The following is a 20,847-nucleotide window of genomic DNA, read 5'->3' as shown; positions in this document are numbered from 1 at the left end:
GGCTCACACTTTAAGAACTCTGTCTTAATTTCAATTTTTATGGGCCATTAAATCCATATCTGGAGAATAACAATTCTTGCATAGATGTGATAAGTTTTTAATAAATCAATTTCGCATTCTTCGCTATTTTCTTTCTAATATTGCAAAAAATTGATCACCTAACGTTTTTTTAAAGTATGTTTGATAGCCATTATAAGATCAATTATGTAGAATATTAGATTAAGACATTTTGCACATTTTTGTAATTCTATCTAATTTTTTAACACGCATTGGAAGGGATTCTATTTTTTAAATTGCTCGATAATGTTACCAATTTCCAATAATCTAAATTTTCTTAAATCGTGTTTTCGTAATTTTGATTGAACCTTCGAGAATATCTTAGAATTATACTTTTACTAACTCACGCTGAATCTTGAAACTTTTCCACGTGTAAACAGGTTACAGATGTTTTCTAAAGTAAATTAGGCTAATTGTACTCTGAATGTTGTTTGAAACACTAAAGTTGTGCCTGTTCCGGTGGTTAGTTTTTACTGGACAACTATGTTGCTGTTTCGATCACACGCATCATGGATTCCTAGGGTTTCAATAGTTCGAAAGGCGTCTGTCAAAGTTCTTCTGATTCCTGGTTAATTCGAACGAACTTCATCGATGTCAATCCAGGATGTCGGGTCACGTTTCAGGCGCGTAACCAGATTTTAAGTTCCGCCAAGTCCATCAAGACTTTAACAGAGTTATGTAGAATTTCAGACGATACTGAGATCTTTTTGCGACTTCAGCTACTTTTCAGTTAAATATAAAAGAAGATTAAATTTCATTAACTTTAAACTCCTGTGTTTTGTTACGTTATTAGAAATGAACACAATTATCGTTATATCCTTCTCGATGTTTGATATATTAAAGTTCTTAAAATATAACAAAATTCTAATATCGTAACAACTTTCCAATACATTTTTTATTCCTTGAGGAATACTATAATTTCTTTTAACGTGATTCGATATTTGATGTGCCAGAATTTCCACTCGAGTTTCTTAAATGTACAATATTTTTCTCGCATACTGAAAATAGCGAAAATTAATACATATAAAGAAAATAGTGAAAACTAACCTCTGCTATTATATTCAACAGAGAAAATCGTCCATACTTTTACAAGGTCAAAAAATGACTAACGATAATACCAATTAATGGAAGTAGTATTCTTTGTAAATCCATTTAAGTATCATTTAGACTTAACTAGTCCTGCTAGTAAAAAATCTAAGGAATGACACAATTACAATAAAAATAACGTGATTATAGTAATGTTGTTATGCTTTTACCTAGAATTCTAGTAAACACTGGAAACAGTATATTACACAAAACTTGTATTCAGAATTTTTATTTCATCTAAACGACTTACTAGCTACTTTGAAAAGACGATTCATTTAGTTCACAATTCCTCGTAAAACATTATGGCAGGGAGTATTAGAAAGAGCTTAGTAGGCCAGATAGCTCCCTGGTAAAACGTACAATGATGATAGAATCTCTTTGTCTCTCAAGTGGAAAGGATATGGCAGAATGCCAACAAAAAAGGAAAGATAATTGCTTCTTCTATGTGGCGCGGTTAAAACGAAGGGTGTGCCAAAACGAGTAGTCGAATATAGAGTTAAAAAGAAGAAAAATAGCTGAGAATGCGAGAATCGTATTATTATCAACCTTTCAAACTCTAAAAGAAAGGAAAGAACAGAAATTACGTTTAACGCTCTGTGATTGCCACTTTAGATAAGATTAAATTCGTGTTAAGTGGATTACGCTTTTCGCTATAGAAGTTTCACCAGACCATCAAAAAAAAAAAAAAAAAAAAAGAAAGAAAAAAAAAGAGAAAATAATTCGAAGGTGAAATTTTGCCTCTCTGTAATTTATTTCATGCTGTTCTTCCATTTTTACCGGAACTTGGGCTCGAAGAGAGAACTTCAAACTCGAACGACGTTTTAGCATTTCTTCGACTTCTTCCGTTCTATTCATCAGGCTGAGAACTATGTGGGAGGTTCAACTTGATGAATCTGAATCGCATTTTCGGAACATTCCAGCAATAAAATTTCCATTTAAAAACTTTAAACTTCTTTAACGTGGCTCTTTAACGCGAACGAGTTCGAGTGAATAGAAAAATTTACCAGTTGATACGGTGCTTATGCCGAGAACTTTTCGTCGAAGATTCATCTTAACATCTCTTTACAGTTAAAAATAAACAGTCGAATACGTGGGCAATACGTTGTCTTTTTAACGCATTTTAGACTTTTCCAATATTCTATACTGTTTAGAAGTGTATTGTATATTTTTAGAAATTAGAGATTGGTATATTAGATGAATAGAAGACAGGAAGCTTCTATATAGAGCACGTTATTTATCTACGAAATTCATACTTTTAAATACGAGCAAATTATAGGTTTTCAAATCAAGTTCTATTAGGTTTCAACTGAAGATGAATGAGATACTGTAAGAAGTGTAGCGCGACCTTCAAACATGCTATTAATTAAATATCCTTTAGTAGAACTTTCTAATAGAATTTTCCCAGTATACGTAAAATATATATCACAAATATTGACTTTAATACGTTACTCGATTAAAGTGAGAGTAATTAAACATGTGTTTGATATGTTAACGAAGAAAAACGAATCAGGCTATCGTGTAAATTGCGAGTCATTTATTGGTTCACCAATGTTCTGTTATTGTTTTGTAACAAATTGATATAATTTTATTGAACATATATTTGTTAATTATATATTATTAAAAGAAAACATAATTATATTCGCTTCCATTAATTCGTTAATTTATCGCCACAAGTATGTGATACATACGTAAGGTACAAAACATTCCATTCGAAAAATGAAGATGACCTTGAAAATTCTAAATTTATTTCATTCAATAATGTCTCATGTATCAGAAATAGTGTATTTTTCGTAAACAAATATTTACAAAATAAAAAATAAATCTTTCGTTAGAAACACAAAGAAAAGTGATGTAAAAAATTCCAAACCTATCATTATTTACATTTATTTCATTTACTATTAACAATAGCCCCTTCGTAATTATAAAAGTTCCATCATATTTTCGCATTACGTTACCCTTCAGACACAACTATTTGTAACGCTCCACAGAATTCACCTTCTATAAACTGTGACTTGCAAATCTCAAAAGAACGCGTTGCCCGTAAGAATTAACCCCTTAACGACCCATTAATCGAATTAACCCATTAATCGAGACAACAATCTACAGTGAGATCCGTTATAACGAGACGCGATAAAGTGCACGCGTACTGAGCGAAAATTCAAAGTCGATTTTCTCGAAAACAAAGCCTCAAACGACAAATTTTTATTCTATATTTTCGACTTCTTTTTTCGCGTAGAATCACCCCCTTTCGGCTTGTACCACCAGTTACCAACCACCCTGTATAATAGCTTGTTTACGTTATCGGCTCAAAATTCTCGAACGTAAATCGTAGGTTAAGGGGTTAAGTACGCGAACATGAACAGTAAAAATCTATCATTTTCTAGTGGTTCTAACGACAGCACGTAGCTGACTGCGTTTTCGAAAGGTACCAATTCACTTCGAACGTCGTCGAAAGTTTAACAACCCTTTAAGAATGCCATAAACTTTTAAGGGCGCGAACGAAGCTACACGGGCTGGTGCATAAGGGATTCGACGTATGGACGTTTACGTATAAACTTCCACTTCTACCAGGCTTTAACTGCTGTCAGTACGTCTAACGTACACGCGTCGATATACATTTGCGTTACGTAAGATTTTACGACCGGTGGGCCAAGAAAGTCGCGAGATATAGCCGAACGTTACTGGATATCTTGTAGTTCGGAGGAAGTCGAACTATGTGTTTCTATGGTAGTTCTCATCCTTAGTTAGTAGATATACATAGGTACATGCATCACGAAAATGTAAAATAAACGCAAGGTTATTATCGTGAGAATGGCCATAGAGAATAGCAATAGTGCTGGGTCTGCTGACTTTGCTGTCGAAATTTACCGCAGTTATTCGTTCGTGCAGGGAAACCATGTTAATCGAGGTGAATATTATATCATCAAGGAACTTAATTGATAAAATAAACTGGAACAATTGGTATGTCCAGTATGGCTCTTGTACTCTCGCTATTCAAGATATTTCTAATCTCATTAACTGTAAAAAGGTTAAATGATTAAAATGCAAAGACTGAAATGATTAAAATGGGACTATTTAATTCTACAGCTTTTTACTAATGTCTTAACGTCACCGATATTGGTTTTAAAGCTAAGAATTATTATACGAAAATTTGAACGATCGCGTTATTTTTGTTAAATCTAATATAATTTCCACTATTGTTCTACTTTATTGCCTAATTATCTCTTCTCTTGAATGCTTCGAAACAAAATTTATACAATCTTGCAGTATCTTACGTGAATCAGTTCCAATGTTGCATGAAAATAATAATTAATTGTGTCTGTCAGGATATTCGATTTCAGTATCTTCCATAACATGATATTGGATGCTCGAAATTGAGAATATCACACGGGACAAGATTGGTTCGAAAAGTTCTTTGGATACACGATATTCCCCTTAGATTTTCATAAAATAATATCGTCGCAAGTTCTTCGCTATTTGATATGCTGTTTTTATTACGCAACGTTCAAAGTAAGATACTTCTACAATCTTCTTGCTGACTAAATTTCATCATGTAAAGGTACTCGGAAGTATGACACAACGATGAAAGAACATCGCCACTTCTCAGTTTTATATCCCACGAAATATTTATCTTAATAAACTGTACAAAGTACACTTGCCTCGATAAATTTCAGAAATTCTTTTTGACAAATCGTTACATCGAAGAAGCTGTACTATACGTAAGCAAACTGTTCATAGCAACTCTAATTATTTAATAACAAAGACCAACCCGAATACTATTATGATGTATTATACACATCGTGTACTTGAAGAGTTTAATAAACTTCTCTCGACAATCCAATGGACTTAAAAAGTCTCTGTTACGTGCAAGTAAACGATCCATAGCGACTCTAATCATTTAATAACAAAAACAGACCCCCAGATGCCATTACAATGCTGATATTGTACACTTTGTGCGTATATGCCTAATATTACTTGTTTACGCGTCTCGCAAAACACGAGTCACGGATCTCCGTTCAGACTGGTTGACACAAGGGCAAACTATGTTCAGTCCCAGTTATTGCAGCATCCTACAAGCTGTACCCTCGTCAGTCCGGTTAAATTCCTGCATAATATTCCCGGAGGCATGCGTTGCTTCTTCGTTTGTCTAACGCGTCTATCATTAATGCCCATTTGCTGGCAAATTTATTCGACAATTACGACCATTATGCCGACGCGATTAAGATATATTCACGTCCCAAGGACGTCTTACGATTAACGACCATCGCCTAACGATCGATGCGTCCCTGTTTCACCGCGTTAGCTACTGGCTATTGAGATTTTCTATCGGACGTTTAAATGACGTTCGTAAATTGGAAATTTTGATGGACGCGATATTGACGTTCGTTTTGTGAGGAAAACTTGAAATGATAGACAGCCGATAATGATTGCTACCGTGATCGGGTTAATCGTCTGTAAGAGCGAGGAAATTTAGTCATCGCGCAATGTTTCAGGAATATTGGTGAAAACGTGGTCTCTTAAATCTATTGTTTGATTTCGTAACTAACTTAATTAAGAATATGGAAAATATTCGTTTCTCAATTTTTAATAGAACGTTCTATAACCGATCATTTTTCTTCCGATCTTTCGAAAACATAGATAGGATATTTTTTTTCATAAAAAATGAAACTAGAGGTTTTATTTCTAAAAAAAAAAATTGAATTTTTGTTTTGGTAATTTAAGGAACATTTGTAAAGATAATACAAGCGAGAAGAGAAATAGAAAAATTCAGACTATTCTGTACTGTTCGCTTTGTTCTTTCCACTGTAAGTTAGTTCTAATTTCTCCGTATTTCGTACCAGAGATTCGATAATTGTTTTCCGAATGCTGCCGCCTAAAATATAGGTACAGCTTGCAGTCGATTGGCCAAACAATGCGTATTCCATAGAACACGTAAAACGAGTGTTATTCACCAGCTGCGGAAACAATACACGAAGAGCATCGGGTTTGTCACGTGCAGATGTGACCAGGGTAAACCATCCGACTCGTATTCAGCCAGATTGCACGACTTAGCCAGAAGCGACGTTAATCCGGTTGTTTCGTGGTATAAACAGAGATTGAGAAATTTCAGGAACATTATGAAACTTCTGTAAAGTCATCTTACGCTACATTAACGTCTTCCCTTATTCTCATACTCGATTTTCTCGAATTTGGAATTATTAACCGAATCTTCGTTTAACCTGTTTCCCAAATTCAATTCCTCGATCGTTAGCGCAAAAGTTCTTCTTTGATTATTTTACTAATAGGTAAACAATGAAAAGATACAAAAATAACGAAATACATTCATTTTACTTGTAATCCTACGTATATACGTATGCAAGCATAGTTATTCTTAATAACAATACGAAACAGTTCTATTAAACTCTTTGTTAATGGTATTGGAAAAATGCTTGGAATGTTTAATATGATAGCTGTAGCTTACGTTTAAATCAAATATTATCTTTTTTCAATAATACCTATACATGTAAACTACACATTACAGCAGCGCTGTACCTCGAAGAAGATATCGAACAGAACAAAACTCTATATGATTTCTATCTCTATCATTTTTATATCCCGTATTTATCATTAAAATGACCTCCATTAGTTACGACACATTCCGTGTAACTACAAATTTAATATAGCTATATTTTATATTTTATAATATCACAAGAAACTCCATAAGAAGAATCTAAGAATCTAAAAGAAACTATAGTATCCAGTTTCTCTTTCTCTCCCTTTTTCTCGCTATCTTTTAAAATAAATATCTTTCGTTTAAATCGCTCTGATCAATAGAGTCTTTCGTCGTCTTGCAAACGAAAAACGAACTGTCAGAAAATAATTACAACGTAAGTTATTCCATCCATTAATCACGACAACCTAGTACGAAAAACTGATCTCCTCTTTGTCGTTCTATCTCAAGATTCTGGACAAAGTATTTTATCATAGGGATGATCGAAGAACGATCGTTCCAACGTCCATTCCAACGAAGGGTAGAGAAATAAAACATGGCTGCGAGCAAGTGAACGACGATGTTACTGGTGTACGCCGTTTTTCAGGATGGACGTTCAAGCGGCACAGAAGAATGAGAGCTTTTATCAGTGCTGCAGCGGATTCTGCATCGACCTGCTTCAAAAGTTCTCCGAGGAAATCGGCTTCACTTATGAGCTTGTTAGAGTCGAAGATGGGAAATGGGGCACGCTAGAGGTTGGTTATAACGAATTTTATCCAGCTAACAATTATTATTGAGCATTTCCGATAAAATGAATCCTCGCGATACTTATAGGATATATAAAAAAACGTAAAAGATATTTTTAGATACAGAAGAGATAGAAAATATAAAATAATATGAGTGTATAGACATATATATGTTTATGGAAAATTATTAATTATAAATAGATTCTTGCGAGCGTGAAAACTGTAAATTATTTACAGATATTCTACTGAAGATATAAGAAATTGAAATACAAATAGAATATTTTCTAAGATTGCATAGAACGTTAATAGTTAAGTAAAATAATAGACTTATTGTTTCGTAATAAACTGGATTTAATCAAAACGATTAGAAATATGGACGGTGAGAAAACCAATTTTTTACTTCACAATTAAATATCGTTTTATTCCACTTTAATAAAGTTTGATATTTGTTTTATTTATACAACGACTTTCATATAACTCGTATACGTTCCAAATATTTGTATACGTGTTCCAATATCCCTAAAACCTATATATAACCTACCACAGTCCACTCGTGACTCGGTTAATTTACAACTTTTACAAAAATACACGTACCATACAAGCGATATTCAAAATATACACGACATGAAATGTACATGTAACATTTTTCAACTTAACAGCTTTCAAGGACGAAAGGAACGTTCGATTAGCCCCAGCGCGACATTCCGCTTTAGATCTTTGTTCGTTCGATTAGGAAATTAATTTTCTAATGAAAAGTGCTTTTGTCGAAGATCCAGATAAGATTTAATAGATCAGTGTCTATCAGTCAATTATGAAATCTTAATCCCAATGAATAGCAAGGAATTAGTTTCAATAATCGTGGAAGTAGTAAGTGGAACGTCTTTAAAGTTGGATCGGGTTAACACAGCGGATCTCGTTTAATCCGAGCGTTCAGGATTTAATACTTGACGACAGTATCGATGGAACGACTGTATAGATTAATTTCGCGCGTAATTCCAACTCTGTTCATTAATCCAGAATCTGCAACGAGCACGAAACAATTGAGATGTATCGAGGACAAAGTGTCCTCGAGTTAGCGTGGCTCTTTCATTGTGTTTATTTAAATATGACTGCGTTTGCGTGCGGATAATTATGGGTCCTAGACGAAACATACTTCAAAAATGTAACCTTCGTGCATATTTATAACCGCTATTTATCGACATTTTATCGACAAAGCCTTTTCACTAATTACAAAATGATTATAACACTAGACCTATCGAAATGATCAAAACGGTCAATTCGTAATGTTTCTTCGAGATTTGATACGTTATTTTTTTTATCAACTTTATACGTTCTATATTTGATTTTATAGATTTACAATAATTGCGTACATTTTTGAGCATTTGGATATTTTCTTTGCAACGTGTATGCGCAAAAGCTTGTTCTGTCCTCTGCATTGTGCAACTCTTCATACATTTTATTCCTTTGATATTTCATATTTTATTCACTGACAGTTTCATTGTTATGTATATAATGCTATATATAGTCTAGTTAGAAAAATTTACCAAATGTCCAGCTGGACAGATTGTAAAGTACAAATTAAATAAATAAAAAAAGAATATACAGTCTAGAATATTACATTTGTGGAACTTTTCTGTATACATATATATTACATTAGAACGTCAACTAACGTTTTCCATAGATGAGTTTTAAGTTGCAACGTCAATTGGTATATTATGGCGTCAAATTGTTAATGGAATTTTCTTACAGTGTGATAGTTTCTGCTGGAATATTAAAATTATGCGATGGAATTTATAATTTGCAATTACACGAAGTTTAACGTCCGTTGTTCTGTTCGTAGAATGGAAAATGGAACGGTTTGATAGCTGATCTGGTGAATCGGAAAACGGACATGGTAATGACATCTTTGATGATTAATTCTGAAAGAGAAGCCGTGGTTGATTTCACGGTACCGTACATGGAGACTGGTATCGCCATTGTTGTGGCTAAGAGGACTGGTATAATATCTCCCACTGCCTTCCTTGGTAAGTGACCATAAAGATCTCATTAAACGTTAAATGGTTCATAAAGAAATCTCCTCGGATCCTAAATAATATGTATCAAAAATTAACATAGAAAAATGATAGATAATTAATTTTTTATACTAGTAATTAATCGTATATTATTGTAAACACATTGAATTTTACACAAATACGATTGAATGTTTCCTGCAAGAAATAACATCTAATATGTAAATATAAATAATATAAAATATATTATCACTAAATAAAAAATATTCATGGAATTATCAAAAGCAAAGTTTCATTGTAACTATGATTGAATTACGTTGTTCAGTCAGAGCTTTCAATAAAATTGCTTCGAATGTTTTACGATCATCCTGTTCTAAAATTTCGGAAGTTTAGTACAGATGCTATTGAGGAAAAGAGAGTAAATTCTAGATAAACAGCAGTAAAGGTCGATCAATTCTAGGAAATAACTACGTTACTCACTCAGAAGAGGGTAGTTCTCAAAGATATTTACAATAGTATTGTTCTGCGAAATAGGATTAACAGATCTTTCCAAATTTCAATCAAATTACTTAACAACCAATTTGTTAATGATTGGAAGAGAAAATATTTTTTCATTCAATCTTATTAACTCGTATGTTCTACGATTCTATAATTTACATAAAACTCAACATATGCACATATGACATCAATGGTTTTATTTATCGTTCTCAGTTTATTTAAATACGATAAAACTAAATCTCGCGAATTATTTAAAACTCTATCAATCTCTCCTTTATTAAATTTATTCGATATAGTTAACATAAGTAACACTATTATACTATATATTCTTCGAAATCATCTAAAACGTATACCTGTTTATTACTCGATCTCGTTTTATTCAACAGAACAAGAAATGTATTTTAATTTTTAATCGATCCTTCTATGGCTTCTTATAAATATACACATTTAATAGAACATTTAACATAATATTTAGCATAGCTTAATATATTCTAGTATTTAATATAAATATACATATTTTATAAAGTAATTGCCACAAATGTTTTTAATTAGCAAAGTGTGTTTCCCTATCAAAGTAACAATACTTTTCATTTTTAGCAAATAAGAAATTCCAAAGTCTATTGGACGTGCACTAATACACACATTAATACAAAATATGATCTTACACATAGAATAAATATGATCGATACATTCCACGTAATACGAAACAATTTTATTATTATTATAATTATATTATTTATTATGGTTTTCAGAACCATTCGACACCGCCTCTTGGATGTTAGTCGGCATCGTCGCCATACACGCGGCCACGATTATGATACTGCTATTCGAATGGTTGTCACCATCAGGTTTCAACATGAAGGTAAACCCTTCAGACGCTGCGCAGAAACTGGTACTATTAATTTCGCTTCTTATTAGCTATGTATGTTTTCTCGCCTTCAGAGCACGAAATCCTTATAGAGCAAATTACTATACCGGACAATACCATTAATCTTAACGACACTCCATCCCTGTGACACAAGAAAAAGAGATTGATCGTGGGAGAACAATCTTCCCACGTACTTTCCTGATGATACAAATGCCACGCAGTTTCCCCTTTTTCTTTATTCGGAAAACATCTTTGTCTCATTTTACTTGTCAATAAAATCTACAATTTAAAGCGTCCATATCATTTGACATTTACGAGCGTAATTGGAAATATTTTGTCTGCAATAAGAGAATACAATTTTTATTTAGCGAAGAGAAATAAAGAAGGACACTTTGTATTTTGTGAATTATTTTTTGAATTATTTCTACTTCCTAAGATTCATTGCTAAATTTGATTCTATGTAATTGTCAAGGGTGATTTATATTTTCTTTAATCTCTTTCACAGAGATTTAAAGTTTCCTATATCCTTCTGCTGTGAACTATTTTTAATTCCTAGGAAGCATTTTGAAACCTGTTTCTCCATAATTTTCAAAGCTGATTCACGTTATATCTATCCATCTTTTCTTAAAAATTTTAAGCTCCTCGCCTTTTCTTTCTCGTTATCAGAAATTATTTCCAATCCTTAGAATTCATTTCTAATTGTTTCCATAAAATCTTCAAAATTAATTCATGTTTTCTCCACGTCGTATTGTTATTTAATAAAATTAAGTATCTTTAAGATATTAATCAAACAAATTGCACGAAGAAATATGAAACATAAATATTATAGATCATTTCACTGGCACAACGTTGAATGCTACTTCTAAGATCTAGCGATCTATCCGCAACTTTCATTAATTTTCTAGCATCGAACACGACATCTATCTATCGGATATCTTCACAAATATTCGCAATGCATTCTAACACAATATCTTCCTATCACTCGCTTTTGTTTAACCTTCTCACTGAATTCTTGCACGATTTTGTCTAAAATCTAACGCAGACCAATCCTACACCGTAGATTAGAACATTTTCTTATTATTGCAACGTTGTCGCTGTATTGGTTGTACAAACGATACGAAATGAGTTCGAACGCGGCTGATTTATGCTGGTTGCAGAAGAATCCATCGCCCAATCATCGGTTCTCCTTCTGTCGGACGTACTGGCTGGTCTGGGCCGTATTATTTCAGGCAGCCGTCCATATTGATTCTCCCAGGGGATTCACAGCCAGGTCGGTAAAACAATTTCTATCGACAATTAGAATCCTCGCACGTAAATCATATTCTCCGAAAAGCACGGTAGAAAGAAAGAACCCACAAAATCTATTAACATGTTTTCTCTGCATCGAAAAAGGGATGAAGAGAAGGATCAAAGGGATCACAAGGACGTTCGACAAACGCGCATATCATCGACGAATTTACATGAACCGTCTTTATTTCGTCTTCTCTGTTTTCTCTTCTCCCTCTTTGTATCTCGAGAATAATGTGCGACTAATTAAAGCTCGAAGATTCTTAGTAGAGTATGCGATCGAAGTATTTAAAGTCGAATTTATTATCTCCTATCTTTAATAATTTGAACGTATATAATAATTTAAAATTAATTAACCACATAATTGAAACTCTTAAAATCGTATCCTCTGTTTTAATCATTCTGTACGTTAAATCTGTAGAGAATTAAATGATATAGGAATTTGAAAACCGATTCGTTGTAATTCAGAAAAGTTGAAAGCTAAGAGAGACTTCAAAAAAGAATTAAGAATCGATTTAAACGCGTTCATAGAAGAAAAAGACACTATAGCCACATCAATTAAATTTTACACGGCAATGTGACGTTTCATAGCTACATGATAGTTGCGAAGTACCATAATTGGCGTGTAGAGGATGCAGGCAGAAATGGTTTAAATCATAAAGATTCGGGCGAAATATCAGCGGCATATACCGTGCCAAGAAATTGTATTCAACCACAGTGTTCGCCACAAAAAATGAACATTTTATTTCTCGAGCACACGTTGGATTTAATTTCGTCTTATTCATTGAATTATTCTGTGCGTGCGCCATTTTCGAAAACTTTCATAATTTGACTGCAAAATATTTTATGTTACTCGATGAACCAGCTGCATTTTCAAAACGAAGGAAAACGATGTAATAGCGTTGAAAATATTATGTAGTAGAGTAAGTGAAACGAATCTGGTGAGCTCGCAAATAGAATCCTCGAGTGATGTTACCTGTTAATACCGTAAAATCTAAGGCTTCTAAATTATGCTATCGTAAAATACAAAGCAAAATGTGAGCTACGTAAAATGGACGCAAATATCGGCCTATGTGTTAAATTACGGCACACTGAAATAGTAAAAATTCACTAAATCCAATAAAAGTCTTACTAGTGAAGACTTAGAATTACAGATAACGCAACTGTGAGTGGAACCTTAGAGTCCTCGAATTTCTATACCTCTGATGACAAATAAATCTTATGTAATTAATAACTTTCTTCCTATACCAATCGAACTCTTTCTAAAGTTCTCTATTCTCTAGATATTTAATTTTAATTCGACAAAAAATTTAAATTCTTGTACTTATCGCAGGTTCTTCTTACAAGTAAACGGACGATTAATTTTTTCTCTAAAATCGTACTAAATTTTGATATGAAATATGCAAATTTTTCTTAATTCTAATTAAAAAAATTGTTCGTTCCTTTTTCCATTCGTCCAAAGATACAAACATTTTTCAGATATCGAGGAATTTAATTTTTTCATTCAGATTGTCAGCTTTTTTTTTTCTATGCTGTTACAGTTTCCAAGAGTTCGTCAATGGCGTTTTGATTTACTTCACAAGCGCTTCTAATTTTGAAAAAGGAGAAGAAACGAACCATTCAGTATCAAATTGAGTAAAGAAAACCCGCTTAGCATAAAATCGAAAGATCTTTTAGGAGAGCTGAGAGTGCGATCGAACCCAAGACAAGTTAAACGACGTAGCAGAGCTAAAAGTCTTTTCGCAATTATCGATCGAATGTATATCGCTTCGCCAACGTTTAACGACATTCTTGTAAACTCAGATTCATGACGAACGTGTGGGCGCTGTTCGCCGTGGTGTTCCTCGCCATTTACACTGCCAACCTGGCCGCCTTCATGATCACGAGGGAGGAGTTCCACGAGTTCACCGGTGTTGACGATCATCGTTTGGCCAAGCCATGGTCCCACAAGCCTATGTTCAAGTTTGGTACCATACCTTGGAGCCACACTGACAGCACTTTGGCAAAATATTTCAAGGAGATGCACGCGTACATGAAGAAATTCAACAAAAGCAGCGTGGCTGAAGGAATCGAGGCGGTTATCAGCGGGTAAGACCGATTAAATGACGTTCTTTCGTCCCGAAATTTATAAAAAAAGCATGAGGTCTTCGCCGACAAAGTTTATAATAAAATTTCCCATATAATTCAATCGCAAAAGGTATTTTTGAAGTTTTAGTACGGAGATTTCGTGCATTTATAGAACAGATTTATTATTAGTACAATTTTTATGTATTTATGAGAAATTTCAAGATGCGAAGATGCATAGAATGTGTAAAATATAATATATACCTACTAATAATTAATAGGTAAAACAATTCTCTACTTAGGTACTGTAATATCGTAAATATAATAATAATTAGTTTATTAATAATAAATGGATTAAACAGAAAACAATGGTTATTTAACGTGAACTAATCGTAACAACGTATTATAATTAATTAACAACTCTCGTCAACACAACTTCAATCTCAACAACGCTAACAACACTATCTCGACAACGCAATCCGCACTCTCTGGCTTCTCAACTCATACTGCCGTTAATTCGTTTATGCCTCTTAGCAAGCCATGGTCTTTCGTCTGATATCTTTTGTTTAAGCCCCATCATGCACGCGCTCAGCAACCGCTCGTTTACAATTCGCACGACACCCCCTAGGCCCCTCATCCACGATACTACAATATATTTATAAAAATTAGTTTCTGTAAAATTTGTAGTTCTTTTCACGCTTGATAAACGAAAATGTGCTGTAAACTCGGTATTCTCAAAGAGTATTTTAAAAATGGTTTCGAATGGCACAGCCGAGCTAGGGCATATCCAATTGATTTCAACTTTTAAATGTCAGATTCACTACGATACACCTGCAGTACACTTCTTAGTACGTTCATCGTGTATTTATGTTTGTAGAAAAAAATTTACGGAGACCGGAAAGCATACCAGTCTCTAGTTCACATAAAAAAGAAATAACCAAGGACAGACACGACACCTCATAACGTATTAGTTTGCTGAATTCGCTGGTCCTCAAATTAGAACTTGATCCCTTAATCGCGCTAAATGTGCACGCATTATATATACGTGGTTCGTTATCGAAGCTTCTGAGCGAAGTTGCTTGTTTAATCTCTGTGAACTAGTTCCCACCTTGCCACTTTGCTGGTCTGTAAATGGCGTTGGCAGCTTTGGGAAGCAAAAGGTGGAGTGTTCGATGTAAATTATGGCGCAGATGTAAAGGAGGGGGATTTTTCTAACGGAAGGTCATAGGATGAGCTTTTAGCTAAATTTAGAATGTTACGCGGAGAGTTCACTTTTTAGTAAAATTTCGATTAAACGAATTTACAATATTGGATGAAACGTTGAGCGTTGGACATTGCTTTAAATTTCATTGTTATTTGAGGGTCTCGGTTAACTTTCTCAGAGTTTGTACAAGAATTCCGTTTATTTCCTTATTATCTACTCGCCAAACAATGTAAAGTTTCTTAAGTAACCTGGTTATCATAGAAATTTCCTCCCTGTTCAATCACTATCTGCTCGATCCAAGATAATCAATCTTTTGTAAAGAACTTTCCTTGTTTCGATTATCAAAGTATATTGAAATTTATAACTAACCTAAATCGTTCGGTGTCGATATCAACGTTTCGGAACGACGATCGATAAGATAAATCAAGGAAATTTCCTATAGAAGAATTTCCCCTTGTTCTTCCATAGAAAAAGTTGCAGCAATGTAATTGAGATAAGAGTGGAAGATCATTCTACGTGAAAGAAATAAGTTTAAAGGTTCGACTCGAACGATCTATCGTGCCATTCGTTCGCTTAGTTTAAAGTTTCGCTCCTCGTTTTTCAATTTTCTCAGTGACATCGTTTCCTTCTGCAACAGAGAAATGGACGCGTTTATTTACGACGGAACGGTCTTGGACTATCTGGTAGCGCAGGACGAGGACTGCCGATTGCTAACTGTGGGATCTTGGTACGCAATGACCGGGTACGGTCTCGCGTTTTCAAGGAATTCCAAGTATCTGCAGATGTTCAACAAGCGCCTGCTCGACTACAGAGACAACGGTATCGGCATCTGCTCACTTATCGTCTGCAATTAAATAACTAATTATTTAAATACGTACATAGATTCCATTCGGTAATTGACATAGAACATTTTCAAGAAATTGCAGTGTATTTTATTACTTTGTATATTTTCTAGTCTCACACATCCGTATAATATTTGGGCATTTAACCCTGGAAGAGAAAACTGTCATTTTTACGACTGATAAAATTTTGCTTTGTCGCAAATGACGCGTATGATTGTTAATTATTAATCAAATGATACGTTAAATTATTAATATTAGCGAAAGCTTATGTTAGAGAAATATTGAATAATGTTACTATTATAGAAATGTGCACGATGCTTTCTTTTTATAATTCAATTCACGCAAGTCGTCTTTTCTTACTTTGATTTCTTTACCTAAGATTAGACCTACCTAAGATTAACAATGAATAACCAAATTATAACAAAATAATTCAAATAAATGTTCTTATAAGGTGAATTTGGAATTAATATGCTGAAAGCTGAACGTGTTAAGATTAGAATAAATATTTCTCACAATTTCTGTACATTTTCTATCATAAAAGAAGAACATTGAAATTCCAGGAGACTTGGAGCGTCTGAGACGGTACTGGATGACAGGTACCTGCAAGCCAGGCAAAGAGGTACAAAAAAGTAGCGATCCCTTGGCGCTGGAACAGTTCTTGTCCGCGTTTCTCTTATTGATGATGGGAATTCTTCTGGCTGCAGCCTTCCTACTTCTGGAACATTTGTATTTCAAGTATGTCAGGCAACATCTGGCGCGAAGTGACGGTGGTGGTTGTTGCGCACTTTTCAGCTTGGTAAACCGCTTTTCCTAAATACAGTTTGTCATAGTTCTTTCCAAATTTATCGACGAACTGAATATTCCTTCGATTTTATTTCCATATTATTGATATTTCTATCGATTTTATTTTTATGTCGCTTCTTTTTGCGAGGAAAACAGTCCAATTGTCACATTCGTATTCCTACATCAACAACGTCTACAACGTTCTACAACGATTTCTTCCTCGTTTTAAAAATATTCGTACGAAACCATATATGTGTAAGGTTTCGTATAACATTTATACATAAAGCTATCTAATTGTTTTTTTAAAGAGCATGGGAAAGTCGCTGACATTCCGCGGAGCAGTCTACGAGGCGCAGGACATTCTGAGGTACCATAGATGCAGGGATCCCATATGCGACACGCATTTATGGAAGGTGAAACACGAATTAGACATGGCGAAGATCAAGATACGACAGCTGGAAAAGGATCTGGAGGCTCACGGAATAAAACCGACCCAGACCAAGTATGCTATAATCGTAATTCATTCGAATTAACGTTACTCCGCGAATAAGAAGATTTTATATTATGTCCGCATTACAGTTAAAACTCTTGACCTTAGTTCATTCAAGAGGATCTCAAAGAACGTGTTTAAATTCGTCGAAATTTCTTGACAATATTTATCTGCTTCTCTTTTAATTCTTCTAATATATTCTTTATTATGTGTTCCAATTATGTGTTATAGATATAACGTAAACGTAAAATTCTTGTAATAATTAATAATTAAACTACGTACGTTTTTTGCATTTATGGAAAATTTCAATGTGAGAAAGTTTATGAAAATGTACGAAGTATTCAACCAAGAGTATTAGGTTGTAATGTATGAAATGTCTGACTTTTAACAGTTCATACTACTAAGCTTTAAAAAGAAAGTGCTTTTACTTGGAAATGTTAAAATATTAAAATCATACGTGGAAAGGAAAATTCTCAGCCTTATATCGATGACATACGATGGCATACGATAATACATGAAATCGCATAAACATCCGTCGTCTATGGTCCTACAATTTCGTTACATATACGTACGCAGGAAACAAATAATCACGAAGACGATTGATTCCCTTCATACAATAGCGACGTTCTTTGAGATCCTTTCGATGATTGAAGGAAGAAGTTCGAAACAAAGGGCAAAGGGAAAGAAACGTTCCATCCGTGACAAAAGAAATTCACGTGAACGAACTTTATCCAGACTATTCGATACACATTCGCTTCCTTTGAAGCACCACTCGCTTTCGAAACGAAGTATCTCGCGCTGCAGCTCTTTTTTTTTCTTCTCCGCCAAATTCCGACAGACCTTTGTTCTAGAAAGCTTTCCTTTAAAGGTCGACGCCTCTTCTGCCCGAAATACGATTTCGTGAAAGCGGAAGTGGACCCGTAACGACAGATCTACGCATGTTACTGCATAGTTATTTCACCTGTCCTCCGTAAGATTTACAAGGATTCAATCTCGATCCACGTTACGTACATTTTCCGAGGGGAATTTCTACGTACAAAAGGACGATAGAAGACAAATAAAAAAATAAGTCCATAGAATGATATGAAAATAGTATAAAGTGTTTAACGATAGAAATATATAAATTCTCTTAAAAATTCCACGAACGAGATTCTCTAGTGGACGATTAACGTTCGATTAATCGATAAAACGTCCTACATAATGCGCGGACGACGGAAACTGCGGATCGAGATTAAATCTTCAATTACTTTCTGACGTCACTTGGAGCCTGGCTCGCACAGCATGCACTTATCTACGAACGAACACGTATACACATTCGTATATACAGTCGTGAGATGTATATATATTAATTGTGTATAAACGTACAATATTCATGTATATATACATCCGGACGCATATACACACGAGTACGTTAACGTCGTGATATCGCCACGAGCGTGTCATTCATTTCTGGTTATTCTTTATTTCCTGAAGCTACTGACGATCGTGAGTTTAAGACCACGTCCCTTAGTAAAATGGTTTCCCTAGAGAACGTAAGAAGAAGAGCCGTAATGCCTTCGGTGGCGATTATTATTGACTTATACCACTAGTGTCGCAGAATGAAGAGCTTATAGAGGTTTACGATATTTCGGTTCGCCACTGAAACAAAATAGACTGAAACGATTAGATCACCGCAAGCATTTACTTTGACAGTTCTTGGGTATGACACCTAGTACATGAACTTGTATAACTTGTAAAGTTTAGTTTGCATGAGTATTTGGTAGATATACATAGTTATTTGTTACGGCATTTAAATTTGATGAAATTATACATATACATATAAGATAGATACATAGAATAATTGTAAGAAGATAACTACGTATCAGTACTTCAAACATCTAAGAATATTTTTCCAATATGAAAAACAAGAAATATTACTATACACGATACATTCTTGGAAAACAGTTTCACGTTCCGAATTCTATTTTAGTTTACTTCCAATAAATAAATGTCCTATTCCCAAGTATCTCTAAATAGGATAATGGACTCGGATTTACGATTACGAGGCAAGGTTTGTAGAAAATGTGTAAGAAGGTTTCTACATCTTTAAAGAATAGTACACTAACATGTAACGTGAATCGATGATCTTAAACTTACGATCGACTGTATGTTTTCACCGTATCACGTATGAGATATGTTCGACGGCAAATTGGCTTCGAATTTTCGTCGATATTAAGAGTTTCGCCCGTGGACACGAAGGGTAGATAGAAGAGGGAAAGAAAATGGGGCAGGAAAACGTAGGAGAAGAAGGCGAGAACGTATGTCGCTCGTACGAAAGCAGAACTTCTCAGCGACACGAGATCTCGGAATAAACTTCCGTTGCTTCCAGCTAGAAAAGTTTACACTGAAAACTTCGACTCGGATAAGCCCGCAGGTGTTTGCAGAGAATCCAGGTACATTGTTTGGACCAATCGCGAACGTTGTTTAATCGAACTTCCTGGGAACAGCCGATCCGGATCTCGCGATATTCGCACCCCGTATAAATGACGAACTTTTCAACTTTCGTTTCATGCCCTTTTGGAAATACAGCAGGTACTCAATTGCGTTTCAACGGGATTTGGTTCTCCGGATATTGGGTTAGATAATCTGAGCAAGGAAAAGAGAAACCGCGAATTGTTATGGAGAAAGGAATTTTTTAATCGCAGTTGAACATCGAAATCGACGATGAAAATCCAAATTTGAATTTGCGCTCAAGTTTTCACAAATCGGAATTTCAGTTCGAATATTTAAAATTAATTCGATCATCCATAGGGAAACTTATCTTTGTACGATGATAGATAAATTAAATCGTCCCTGTAGAAACTTAATTTTTGTTGACACAAGCTTTCAAAAAACTTGAAAAGATTATAAGATGTCTGTGACATGTTACATAATTATCCCTTCAGTTAGTTGTTCTTAAATTTATTCGATAGAATTACAAATCGGGGGAAAGAAATTTAAGGGTGAAGCCTTTCGCTTCAGCCTTCGAGATTCTAATTTTCCTGCGGAAGATTTAATTTGTATTTGAATGGAATTTGAATCGTTGAATTCCAATTAAGTTCGCATTTTTCGATTTCAATTTGGATTTAAATTTCAATTGAAACGATTAAAGTCGAATCTAATATTAAATTTGCTAATGTAACTGTAATCTCAATATGAGAGTCAAATAAGAAAATTAACATTTCGTAAACTGAACTCTGCTTCGACTTCTGCCAAGTTCTTTCGTAGAGACAGAAATACGAAATTTCTCTCTTGTCAATAAAGAAAATGGAACGAAAATAACAGTCGGCGAGACTTCAAACGACGATTTCGTATATTTCGTCGAAGTTTCTTTCCTCTAATATCTCCGGCATTTTCCAAATACTCCTTTCCGCGTTTTAGAATTCTACTTCGATATCTCTAGCGCTTTTCACGGGGTTCTCTGC

General features: G+C 34.3%; 1 protein-coding gene across 5 annotated transcripts in view; it reads left to right on the top strand.

Moving 5' to 3' along the window:
- Nmdar2 (glutamate ionotropic receptor NMDA type subunit 2) overlaps positions 1 to 20,847 on the top strand; it is a 260,929-nt gene that overhangs the window by 228,659 nt on the left and 11,423 nt on the right. For 3 of the 5 annotated variants that reach the window (XM_033339196.2, XM_033339193.2, XM_033339197.2), the window contains exons 9-16: positions 7,221 to 7,368; positions 9,200 to 9,383; positions 10,619 to 10,728; positions 11,892 to 12,004; positions 13,825 to 14,109; positions 15,927 to 16,108; positions 16,692 to 16,927; positions 17,223 to 17,416. In XM_033339196.2, coding sequence (XP_033195087.1) covers positions 7,221 to 7,368; positions 9,200 to 9,383; positions 10,619 to 10,728; positions 11,892 to 12,004; positions 13,825 to 14,109; positions 15,927 to 16,108; positions 16,692 to 16,927; positions 17,223 to 17,416 — 1,452 coding nt within the window. Of the gene's footprint in view, positions 1 to 7,220; positions 7,369 to 9,199; positions 9,384 to 10,618; positions 10,759 to 11,891; positions 12,005 to 13,824; positions 14,110 to 15,926; positions 16,109 to 16,691; positions 16,928 to 17,222; positions 17,417 to 20,847 lie in introns of all 5 variants that reach the window. The other 2 variants (XM_033339194.2, XM_033339191.2) reach the window with 1 other exon arrangement.

The sequence above is a fragment of the Bombus vancouverensis genome, chromosome 1 (genome assembly GCF_051014615.1).
Source record: "Bombus vancouverensis nearcticus chromosome 1, iyBomVanc1_principal, whole genome shotgun sequence".
In the NCBI taxonomy this organism is placed as follows: domain Eukaryota; kingdom Metazoa; phylum Arthropoda; class Insecta; order Hymenoptera; family Apidae; genus Bombus; species Bombus vancouverensis.
This window is presented reverse-complemented; position numbering and strand designations above follow the sequence as displayed.